Here is a 12,929-nt window from a genome sequence, read left to right on the forward strand (position 1 = left end):
ACAAATGTAAACGGATATGATGCAAATAAGGACTTTTAACTGTTTCGTAATTGTGGCAAAGAATACATAGCTTGATTTTCTACATTTTTCTTCTTATGCGTTGCTCAGTTTGATGATGCATTTTCTTTTCTTTCAGATGACAGCCTATGTATTTATGTTTTTAAGAAAAGACGGGTCCAAAAAAAAAAAAAAAAATGACACTCATAATTTTGAAAGTGGCTTGTTGCTGCGACGCGCATGCGCAACCCACCAAGTATGTGAGAAGAACAGGAAGCGACAATTTCAGAGTATTTCGACCGACGCAGATCCTGCCGTCTACTCCCTTCTCGCTCTGAATGATACAGGCTGTGTGCTCTTCTCTTTCGGGTAGTTTAAAAAAACAAACCGGTTTGCAGGAGAGACAGCCATCTTGAAAGTAGTAGCTTTGTGTGGGGGGGAAACAGTCGTGTTTTAGGCAGTAAGGAGTTTGTGTGTGTGTGTGTGTGCGAGGCAGAGGAAGGGCGAGTCTGTGGATGCTAGCTGCGGTAGCTTCTCTTTGCATGTCGTCGCGCTCCGAGTTCTGAAGTTTTGAGTTTCGCGTTTTTCTTTAAACTTATTCGGAGGCGATTTTAGGAGGAAGATGGGATGTACTCTGAGCACGGACGACAAGGCGGCACAGGAGCGGAGCAAGATGATCGACAGGAACCTGCGGGACGACGGAGAGAAGGCAGCCCGGGAGGTGAAGCTGCTGCTGCTCGGTGAGAGAGAGAGAGGGGGGGGGGGGGACCGGGACGGGGGAGGAGGGGGACCGGGGGGGGGGACGGAGGTCTCCGTTTATCTGATAGAAAGACACCCCTCATGATAAAGTTCTTAGTTAATTAAACTCCCCTCTGTTATTAAAGTAATGATGTGTTAACAGTGTGTGTAACTAACTTCTTTAAGCCGTTATTTCACATCATTAAGTCAACAAGCTAATTTAGCAATTAGCCACTTAGCTTGTTTAGCAGCAGCACCGCTAGCCCTTAAGCTAGCTCACAGAAAGCTTTTATTTACAGTCTGTGGTCTCAAACTGATTCTGTTTACAGGTTTAGCTGCACGAAATGTTTGTAATGTCGTCTTAGTGTCAGATAATACCTTCTTATAGTTAAATCCAGTCAGCTGGTTGGTTATTTAAAGGCTTAAATCACACATGATAAACAGTCACTTGAACAGTCTGATGATCATATATATGAAGAGTTTTTAATGGATATCTGATTATATGATGTTAAATGTTCCTTCTGTTTGATATTAATTCATGTTGTGATGCTTTCGGACTAAATGCAGCTTTAACTTGTCTAAATATCTCCATAAAGTAAGACCAACAGAAAACTGTGTAAACGGATTAAAGTGATAAAAAGTGATTTATTATGTGTAATTATGTTGTTTTTTTTTCACTCTCAATTCAGTCTTAAATGAGTGTTAGTCCCCCAGAGACTCCTGGTTCTGACATTGATGTGAGGTCCAAACAGACAGAAGCTTACACTCAAAATGTATTTAAGCTCCATATAAAATAAATTCATTTTATATAATAATAATAATATCTTTATTTATATATCACCTTTTAAAAACAAATGTTTACAAAGTGCTGTGACAGACAAATACAGAAACACAACAACAGAGCAGAGATCAACAGAGAGGGCGACATTGTAAAAATGCAAATAACAGGAATAAGATTCAACAGGCAGGTATGGAGAGGCAGGTCAGTACAAAGAAGGAAAATTAGATTAAAATGAACCAGGAGAGAACAAAATAAAAATTGAGGGATAGTGGGACGACGTCACATCACAGGCTGTAAACACAGAATGAAGATTAAAAGAAGAGATAAACAGGACATTGGTTAAATGAATAAAACAACAGAGAGCTGAAGAGTTAAACCATAAAAGGAAGAATTAGAGCAGTAAAATGATGTATTCAGTCTGCTTAATATAGTTTTAATGAAAACTTCTACCTCATATCTCAACTCTTCCTATCACTGGCTGCTGGCTGCCTCAGTGAGGGAAAGACAGGCAGGAGGTTGCATAGCAACCTAGTCAGCCTTGCTGGCCGCAATAATCATCTGTGGCAACTGTACACACACAACAAAGACGGCTATTGCATGCTGAGTGGATGTTTGCACTCTGCGTACCATTTTAAAAAATAGAATTAGAGATGTGTATAGTAATCTTTGCACAGTCAGGTCTGTGTGTCGTTACACGTAGCGCAGGTTTCAAACATGTTAATTCACAATAAGCAAAGACTCTAAATATTGCTCAGCCATCTCCTATATGTTTGAATGTCATTTGAGAAGGACCTGATTTGAATTTTCATGGTCGTGTTTTTGTGCTCTTGTCATGGGTTCCCACAAGCACCTGCAGTAGATGTCTGGGATTGGTTTGTGGATTTGTTGCCTGAATGGGAAATTACCATATTGCTTTGAACACACGGATGCATTTTGCTTGCACATTTATGGTGTTGAGGGTGTATATTATTTTTGTGCTATCTTCTTTAGCTAGACAAAGATATGTGGCTTTACCAAACATGCATATTGCAGTTTCTGCTGTCAGGCATCGCACCGGGGGTGTTTGCATTAATTCAGTAATCTGCAAATGACATGCTCTTCAGTGTTTTGAGTGGGCGGACTGCCTTGAATGTAGACAGTTTGTGCACTCAACAATAACAAATGCAAATTACAGAGATTGATTGTTTGTGCTTGTAGAACAGCATTTTTAATGCGTTTACTAAAAGGAAACACAGGAGAGACGCTGGCTGTTTCTATTGTTCTCTGCTGAGATATCTGCATCTCACATGGCCTGAGAGAAATTAGCGTTCCCTGGAACAGCCAGAGAAGGACAAATAAAAAAATCCAAGCTCAGTGACCAACCTGAGCAATTTTACTTCTTCCACTTTTTGTCATCATAGAAAATCCATTCAGCCCTTCAATTTGTTATGTGTGCATTAATATTACATTAGTGTAATGTGTGTGTGTGTGTTTTTCTTATGGGACAATGAATTGGTGAACAGTACTAGTCCCTGGGGGGCTGAGAGTCCCTGCACAGGTAGGGTAATTAAAATGTTGTGTGCTCAGCTGAAAACACACCTATATCTTCAAGGGAGCTGGAGACTCAAGATTGTGTACTAAATGCTTCGTTGGCTAATTCATAAGGATTTCAGATACTATAATGGTGTCTAATCTTTCTTATGTTATATACTTCCTCACTTGGTTTGTGTGACAAAAATCAAATCATTCACATGATGAGACTCATCTGACAGCTGTGAGTGCAGCAGCGTGAGTCTTTAACCCAGGGATGGTTAAGCGGTGTGTAATCTCATTGCCATCAGGATCCTGTTGATTAATCCAATTGCACTGTGACCTGGCTCAATTAGGCCTTACACACTCCCTCCCTGTATTATGTGACAGTGTAGCTGCAGCTTAAAATTTACTATTGATTTGATTGGATTGATATTGATCTACGGGTTTTAAAAAATATCACACAATGATTTTGTTCCTTTTTTGCTCCCAGAGCACTTAGACACATAAATCAATAGAGACTTTAACAACTCTACAACTGTACTGGGTGAAACATAAACATGATCTGTGCAAATTGAAAATAAAGTGTTATCTTTTGATCACTTTTAAGTATTTTGATCGAACTAAATTAATGTAGGTTTCATGTCTGGATTATATTTAAACTAACGTTAAGTAGTGTGTTTATTGTATTCAGCAGATTTCAGTTATTAATGACTTTTAGGGGTTGCTTTGAGTACCTCTGTGCCTACTTGTCTGTTTTACTTGATTAACTATATTGACTATAATTCAATCTTCTGTCTTTTTCAGGTGCTGGAGAATCTGGGAAAAGTACAATTGTTAAACAGATGAAGTAAGTGTGGACATTCACTGTCACGTCCATCCTGGCTTTAAAACTCAGAGAGCCACTTATCAGACACACAAGTGTTGTAGTCCTTTTGGGTTAGGAAATGACACTCTTTACTGTGTGAGCACCAGATGGGATATCAGATACTGAATTCTTGTCATCTTGCATAATCACTGACCCTTTACATGTGGAAAATTCTTCAATTAAACGTTCATTTTTTGAGGGTTTTTATTTTTATGAAGTTTAATTATAAACAAATGTTTAAATATGACTCAAACACTTAAAAAACAAAAAAACAATCAAAGTCTCAGATCTCCTACAGCATTGAAAGCAACATCCTAATTGTTAAATTTAAATGACTTGAGTTACCCTGAGTTGTATATCTCTCTCTTCTAATCCTTGCACAACACTTCTCATGTTTTTGAGTTCACTTTTTGGATGCAAACATTGATTCAAACCTGAGGTTAAAAGTTTACATTTGAACTGTAATGAGGTGTTCAAATTCAAAGTATAGTGTCTTAGCGCGTCAAGCTTTCTGAAGTAGTTTGCAGTTTGGTCTAGCAGATGTCGCTCTCAGCGTCACTTGACCATTGCATGCATGCACTCTTGACCTCTGCTGATTAAGATCGTAATATTGTGGCAAAAGCGAATCATGAGATGCAATCTTACATAGTTGACTCGTCTGTCTGCAGACAGCAACACAGTGCTGTGGAAGAGAGACACACGGTGAAATAAATACTCACAACTCTCCAAGCTGACTCGCAATTGTATTCTTAATTGATTTTAAATGAGGGACAGTGCACAAATAATGAACATAGACATGTAAATATGCCATGTTGTAGCCATAGGCTTCTTTCCATCTCTGGTCCCTTGGCAGGTCAGTGGTTTACACGTAATACAGATTTACATATGACCACAATGACAAGCAGAAACCAAACAACATAAACTGAACAGTAGTTGACAGAGACACACATATGTTGTTCCAAACAAACCAGGATAAAGTGCTTAAAGTCATATATACAAATATTGTGAGTGCCAGGAACCTCTGCACACTCTGAACAGGTGTGTTGTCAGCAGGTAATGTAAGTAAAAAGAGAGCTGCACTCCATCCTGATCAAGTTGATGCAAATTATATAAAAAAACAAGTTGATCCTTTCAGAGTTACAACAGGATGTTTTTTTTAATGGTCATATTGCTGCAGTTTCTTTTTTTATTATTTTTTTATTTAGGAAAAGCATTCTTCACACATTAGTAATTACACATAATAGCAAAAAAAATTGTAAGAGTCCTCCCTCAAACTTTCAAACATTGGAGCTCTTTCTTTGCAGAAAGCGGGGGGGTACGATGCTCGCAGTATGTTTAACAATGTAGCTCTTCCAAAGATTTTTTCATATTCAAGTAACATGACATTAATTAAATTGAAATTATTTACAAAAGAACACAGGAAGCTTTCACCTTGGAGGGGTAGAGAAAGAAAATAAGAAAATAAAATACAGAGCCGGTTAACAGATTAAGGAAAATGAGGAACTAATACCCATGTAATATTGCTGCAGTTTCAAAGCCGTAAGTTTGAATGTGTATGTAGATAGATAGATAGATAGATAGATAGATAGATAGATACTTTATTGATCCCGAGGAAAATTCCAACATAACTGTCAAAAAAGTGACATGCCTGGTAAAAACTTTTTTTTTTTCCTTCAGAATAAACGTGTTCTTAATCCTCGATGTAGAGACGGGTGCTCATGTCTTCTCTTACTGACAGGATCATCCACGAGGCAGGCTACTCAGAGGAGGAGTGTAAGCAGTACAAGGCCGTGGTCTACAGCAACACCATCCAGTCCATCATTGCCATCATCAGAGCTATGGGACGCCTCAAGATCGACTTTGCCGATGCAGCCAGAGCGGTGAGTAAAAGAAAAAACAAAGCTGGCATATACACTGTTCTTGAAATATTAGAGGTTTTTATTTCTGTGTAAATGTATGGCTGAGCTTTAAGGGGAACTGCTTCTTGGTCAGATGTCAGCCATGCCAACATTTTCTCTTTCCACTTCCTCTTCTGCGGCAGGTCAGATAGAACTGGTAGGGCGGTAGGTATCACTTTCAAAACGCCTCATTACAGTGACGGCTTATTGACATGAGAAGTGTCCTCGTTCAGCTTATGGGGTCTCCCTGATCTGGATCAGGACATTTCAAAGTTGTTTTTCCACGAACAGGAGAGCTGCTTGTTGATAACATTAATTTTTACGGTGATTATCAGTACCATCAGACTTTTAGATCAGTTTTCCAGCCTTTTAGCATGTTGATATGCTTATTTTTTTTATAATTGTGTGGTCCATTATAACCTCATGCTGCCAATAAAAATCAGTTTTTTCCCTTTCCTTAAATAGCTCACTTTAATGTTTTGTAACACAGTTTTTTTGTCCTGGCATAACAAAGGCCTTCCCTATTATCTCAGGCTGACCGGCCTGCTCTGTTTAGGTGACCAGTTTTACAGATAAAGCTTTTTTGTGTGATTGTATAGACTTACAGAAGTCAAGATTTTGTCTCAGACCTTTTTTTTTTTTTTTCTTCAGAGAAAAATTGAAACATGTTTTGCAGCTAGTCAAAGTTACAAACATTTTCAGAAAGTAAAGAGATACAATAAAACAGGTAGAAGACACGGTTGTCTAAACAATCTTATAAAATGAGGTGAGACAAATAAACATTTTGTAAAAGAAAATTCAAAGCTTGGCAAAGCCATTGTGAGTAAAAGTAATATGCTGGGATGGGTAAGCAAATAGGATTGTTGTCGTGTGTGTGTGTGTGTGTGTGTGTGTGTGTGTATATCTATATATATATATATATATATATGTGTGTGTGTGTGTGTACATGTCCCCGCTTACGTAGATAAACTTAAAAACATACACCTGCACACATACAAACCCTGATGCACCCAATCAGGCAAACTGATAAGTCAGTGAAAGAAAGTAAATAAGTTTAAAGTAAATATATGCCCAAGTTTACAATCTTAAATCTTCACATACTGAGAAATACTCAAAAAAATTATAATTGAGAAACTTGTAAAAATGATCAGATGAATTAAAGTAAAGTCTTAGTGAAAAAAAAACACACTTTACAAATCAGAGTTGTGTCTCAGACCTTTTAAAACATTTGACGTCTTTTGAAATGCAGTATCCAAGAAAGTGTCAAGCATAAAAGGACTAACACAGAGAACTTTCTCGTATTTTTCTATTTAAACACTTGTAATCTTTTTAAACAGGTTAATGTGTGTAAGTGGTAGAGAGCTCTTGCTGTGATTCCATTAAAAAAAAGGGCCGGCCCTAATTCATACGATTTAGCATTAATACATCATCAGAGCGAATGGAATGTGATTTTTGCATGAGACAAGAAATGTACAAAATAAATCCATTTCACCCTTCACCAGAGTTTAAACTGTTGCACACTAAAACCCACACACAATTGCCAGCAGAACTGAAAGCTTCTTATATGCAACATTTAGTCAGTTGTGACTCTTGATCAGAGTGGCTTTGTCTCTGCAGGATGATGCACGCCAGCTGTTTGTTCTGGCGGGTTCAGCAGAAGAGGGCTTCATGACAGGAGAGCTAGCCGGGGTCATCCAGCGGCTCTGGAAGGACGGAGGAGTTCAGGCCTGTTTCAGCCGATCTCGGGAGTATCAGCTCAACGACTCTGCAGCATAGTACGTTGGGTTCACAAAAACACAGGAACAATAATCAGCTTTGTCACAGATATTTTGTACCTGGTGTGTTGTTGTTTTTATGCTGCCATCTGTTCTGTTGCCTGAATGCATTTCTTTCTCCCAAAGCTACCTGAATGACCTGGACAGGATATCCAACGGTGCTTATGTGCCAACCCAGCAGGACGTGCTGAGGACCAGAGTCAAAACCACGGGTATTGTGGAAACACACTTCACTTTCAAGGACCTGCACTTCAAGTGAGTATCTGTTTGTACATGATGATCGGTGGTTCTCTCTTTTAGTCTGTCCACACCTTAGATTTATTCAGTTATTCAAATCGTAGTGGTATTTCTCTCATTGGCTGATTAAATTCTAATTAAATTTCTATACTGATTAGAGCTCTCAAGAACTGCCCTCAATGTTGTGCTTTGCCTCTGGTCACTTCCTGTCAGCACCTGTGTGTCCAATCAGACTCAAAGCTGATCGTTTGCTCTTACTGACATTGTTCCCTTTTTTCTAGATCCTTGCTTGTGTTGTTTTTATTCTCTGATGTACGTCGCTTTGGATAAAAGCGTCTGATAAGTGAATTGTAGAGTTCAGAAAAATGTAGATGAGATGGGCCTGTTGTTGTTGTTTTTTTAAGTCTGTGAACAAAAATAACAATCTTCATGTTTTTAAATCCCCTGGTCATTGTGAGCGACTATGCTTTAATGTGGTTTATTATTTAACAGTTTACATCTGATGTATCTGATTTACAGAATGTTTGATGTCGGTGGACAGAGATCAGAGAGGAAGAAGTGGATCCATTGTTTTGAGGGAGTCACCGCTATCATCTTCTGTGTGGCTCTGAGTGACTATGACCTGGTTTTGGCTGAGGACGAGGAGATGGTAAAAAAAAAAAACACCTTCCTCAACTCCATGTATCCTGAATCATTGTTTTTAGTTTACACTTTGTTTCCTCTGTTACATTTAGAATCGAATGCATGAGAGCATGAAGCTGTTCGACTCCATCTGCAACAACAAGTGGTTCACAGACACCTCCATCATCCTCTTCCTCAACAAGAAAGACCTGTTTGAGGAAAAGATCAAAAAGAGCCCTCTCACAATCTGCTACCAGGAATATACAGGTGAGAGAGACAGACACAAAAACAAAAATACTGAACTTGATGTTGGTGTTGCACTCATGGATAGATGGATAGATAGATAGATAGATAGATACTTTATTGATCCAGAGGGAAATTCAAAGCATCCAGTAGCAGGTTACAAAGACATGACATGAAACATTTGTTACAAATTAACCACAAAACCGACCCCCCCCCCCCCCCCCCCCCCTCCCATACATATATATTAACCTGAATAAAAGATTTAAAGAATACCCCTAGATGAATCAAACTTAAACTGTGCAATTAAAAATAGACTTATACAAAAATATGTGACATTTAAACAAGAACCTAAAAACAGTTGAGGGAAAAAATCTGAGTATGAAAAATAAAAAAGTGTTCACCTTCTGAAGTTGTGTTGTTTATATATGTGCAGCAATGTTTAAAAAGATTATCAAAATCTTTGGTCCAGACAAATAAATGTAGGCAGACTCAGAGCGGCAGTATCACACTTATTAGAGAACTTTTCCTCGGTTCCTGGGATCTTGACAAATGTCTTAGCAAAGGTCATACAAGGCAACAGGAAAAATACATTGTGTTGTATTTCAGCCTGAATAAAACCCAAATATTAGTCTTTTACAATCTCACGCTACCGCAAAGACTTTAATAATGTTAAACACATGACGATTTGGTGCTCAGTTTATGTTTTTTAGACGATGTGCTGTGGTAGAAACAGACTTACTTCTGTAACGTTTTCTAAATATTTGGTCTGTCGACCTGCTGGTTGCACTTTGAAGGCGCGGCAGTCTCTGCAGACCACACAAAGATATTTCTTTATTCTCCTCTCTGCTCTGCTCTTGAACTGTGTGGGAGACATCGTGCTGATAACAATGCGTCCTTGTCAGGTTCACCAATAATTACTGATACGTTTCAGTTTAATGTTTCGATGTTACCGATGTCTCATCTGGTTAGATACAAACACTGTAAATACAATTTGAACACTCGACTTCTGGGATCTACTAGGTAAACCTCTGCAAAGATTGTCAATAAGAAAGTTTCCCCACAACCACCACCAGACCTTTCATGTGATTCAGTCAAACTTATGTAAGAGTCTAACCTTTTCCTTCATTTAGTCCCCAGCAGCAAACCTCTCCACTGTCAGTAGAAACAGAACAAAGCCAGTTTGTTAAAGATACTTTGTAGCATGAAAGTCACACAATACAGCAACATAGTCCGTTTATGAATGCACATTCTGCAGGTAAGTGCAACACACACACACACACACACACACACACACACACACACACACACACACACACACACACACACACACACACACACCTAAAATTAGTGGTCCCTTTTTTAAGGCACCTGCACAGTCTTGATACAATTCTATACCACAACCAGGGATGTGATTTTAATCTGAATTCAGATTTAAGTTATGCATGAAACTTGGGCGGATGACTACACACAAATAGAATTACTTACTGTTTATTCATTTGTCTTTCTTTTACTTTAAAGTGTGGAAAACTGACATCTAATATCAATACACTAGTGGAGGAAATGGTCATAAGATGGTTTTTTATGTTGTCTTAACCTCAGGTTAATGACAAGAGGTAGAGCTAACATGTATCTTGTGCTCGGCTCAGTAAAGTTTTCAAACCTTTAATCTTTTTTACTGATTTAATAAAGGGAACTCATTAAATTTGTGTTCTTAAATTCTGAATTCTGCGCTTTAGAAAAACCTGTCAGTGTGTACATATTAGATGTTATTAATAAAATATTTAATCAGAATCAGAATCTGGGTTTATTGCCAAATACATTTACACATACAAGGAATTTGACTTGGTGTATTGGTGCTGAACAATTAACAAGGAAATAAAGCAGAACTAGCAACAACTTAAATAATACAGTATAAGAAGATATTACAATATATAAAATACAATTTAAAAGTGTAAAATATAAAAAAACACAAAATGTACAAAAGGTGCAATGTAGGAGCTGTGCAGTGGACTATGAGAAAAAATCTTGGTGTGTAACTACTCAGAGTGCATGTGTTAACTTGATGGAACTCTTAAGACACACCCCTTTTTGTCTTCCTCCTAAACGTGTCCTCTTCTTACTGCAGGTTCCAACACCTACGAGGAGGCTGCAGCTTACATTCAGTGCCAGTTTGAGGACCTGAACAAGAGAAAGGACACCAAGGAGATCTACACCCACTTCACCTGTGCCACCGACACCAAGAACGTGCAGTTTGTGTTTGATGCCGTCACCGACGTCATCATCAAGAACAACCTGAAGGACTGTGGCCTTTTCTAAAGGTAACTGCTGCGGCTTCAGAGAATAGTGAAAGTGTGGTTCTGTTTCCATTGTTTTCTCTAACCCTCGTTTCTTGTCTTGTGTTCTTTTTTCTGTGCAGGCAGATCGGTTGCCAGCTTTCTAAGTGACTCTGTTCAAGGGGACTCTGACTAGAGGGTACTTCATGGACCCTGCTGAGAATGTCACTTTTAACCTCTTATTAACTTATGTTCATCTCTCAAAAGTTTTAAAGACGGTGTGTAGAAAAAACATTTTGTGTAAAGTATTTGTACAACTGTCTACGGCCGGGGATTTTTCACAGTTTTTAAAAATGTTCTTGTTTTACCTTAATATCATGATTCTAAATTTTTATATAAAACGGGGGGGTCTTCATAATTATTATTTTGTCCATGAATGAACACCTTTTTTTTTTTTTTGTAGGTGCTTGTGCCTTGCATGCCTTAGTTGCAATGTTTTGTTTTTGTCGAGTTAGATGTTAGATCCATGTAGATGTTACCATTGAACTTCTTCAAAGCCCCCGAGTCCATGTTATCTCTTTTTGTTCTAATGATATCATTGTGGCATCATTTTTTGCCTGCTTGGACAAAACCAAGAAAGACCAAGTCACTCTGTAGACCAATTCACTCTGACTCTGACTCTACTGTGAGAGCTGTGTGGAAACCTTTGCGAGAATGTGGTTTGCGTGTGTGCTTTTTTTTTTCTTTTTTCTTTTTGATTAAGGCCAAGAGCCAGAGTGAGTGATTGTCTGTGTGTGTGTGTGTGTGTGTGTGTGAGTGTGTGAGAGAGAATATAAAACAAAGGGACTATATTCCTTTACTTGTCATCCTCTTTCAAAGTTGTATTTTTCTAAGCGACCAAACAGAAGCTAATCTCTAATTAAGGAGTGCACGTTGTCGGTGCATGGCTACAAACTGTAACATTTCTAATTGAATTGAGAATTAAAAGAGAAGCTTTGAACAGAGGATGCCAATGTTGGCCTTGTAGCAGACAATAGGACCACACGTAGATCTGTGACAGGTGGCAGGGTACCAGCACTGTTACAGATCTCGATCTGTGACAGTTTCGAGTTACATATAACCCCCTGAAACCCCAACCCTCTGTTTCCATTGGATGGGCACATTAGTGGACTAATCTCCATGATTTTTGCTAATAAAAAGAGCTGCTGTGGTAAAACCATGGCAACTTATGCAATGCACTGATTTTTCTCCTCTTTTTTTTAATTTAATTTGTGTGAATGTTCTTGAGTTTTGTCCAACAGAAAACATAATTGACATTGACTGACGGAGAACATTTTGGGATTCAAAACCAACTACACAGAAGTAGAAAAAAAACAACATTAATGTTTTTTGATCCATGCGAGTTTTGTTGTTATGTGCAATGATAGATGTAAAAGTTTTACAGTTTTCTTAATATTTATTTCAGAATTGTAATGCCTTTATAGCAGAGACAGGACAGTGGATAGAGAGAGTGGGGAATTACATGCAGGAAAGGAGCCACAGGTCTGAATACATGGGGCGCACACACTAACCATTAGGCCACTGGCACACCAAAAGTTTCACTTTTTTAAACGGTTGGTTGGAATAAACCATTTGAACCTTAAATTGAGCTTCAGTAGTTTATCTTGACATTTTTTGTCAACATTCAACATTTTGAATGAAATAAAATGAAGTTGAAGTTGAGAAATGAGTAACTGTCCCCCATCAGCAGATGAATATTCATACAGGCTTCTAGTCACAAACTGCAGAACACATTTTGAGGGAGCTGGACCTAGAGCAAAAGTCAGTGCTTTATTGAGCTTTTAGTCCATCTGTCAGTACTATTCATCAGTGAATAGCTCCCTCTAGTGGTCACTTTTAGTACCTGGGTATGGTGATCAAGACTGATTGTTGCTTGACAGCGGAATAAATTAAGAAAGTGTAAGGCAATAATAACCTATATTAAAAAAA

The 12,929-nt window shown here is 38.3% G+C and overlaps 1 protein-coding gene across 1 annotated transcript; it reads left to right on the forward strand.

Annotated features, from left to right (window-relative positions):
- The first annotated feature begins 276 nt into the window (after positions 1-276).
- Positions 277-12,178, forward strand: LOC110001890 (guanine nucleotide-binding protein G(i) subunit alpha-1). The gene is made up of 9 exons (XM_020657446.3): positions 277-737; positions 3,833-3,875; positions 5,632-5,773; positions 7,409-7,566; positions 7,693-7,821; positions 8,323-8,452; positions 8,538-8,691; positions 10,793-10,985; positions 11,084-12,178. The coding sequence occupies exons 1-8, from the start codon at positions 620-622 to the stop codon at positions 10,981-10,983; spliced, it is 1,065 nt and encodes a 354-aa protein (XP_020513102.2). The 5' UTR covers positions 277-619; the 3' UTR covers positions 10,984-10,985; positions 11,084-12,178.
- Positions 12,179-12,929: the final 751 nt, after the last annotated feature.

Source organism: Labrus bergylta, chromosome 7 (genome assembly GCF_963930695.1).
Source record: "Labrus bergylta chromosome 7, fLabBer1.1, whole genome shotgun sequence".
NCBI lineage: Eukaryota > Metazoa > Chordata > Actinopteri > Labriformes > Labridae > Labrus > Labrus bergylta.

What these genes read in the sequence shown, in the direction of transcription:
- LOC110001890 (XM_020657446.3), top strand. Translation starts at nt 620, where the DNA reads ATGGGATGTACTCTGAGCACGGACGACAAGGCGGCACAGGAGCGGAGC. An exon ending in GGTGAAGCTGCTGCTGCTCG is followed by an intron (nt 738 to 3,832) that starts GTGAGAGAGAGA and finishes TGTCTTTTTCAG; the next exon opens with GTGCTGGAGAATCTGGGAAA. An exon ending in ACAATTGTTAAACAGATGAA is followed by an intron (nt 3,876 to 5,631) that starts GTAAGTGTGGAC and finishes TCTTACTGACAG; the next exon opens with GATCATCCACGAGGCAGGCT.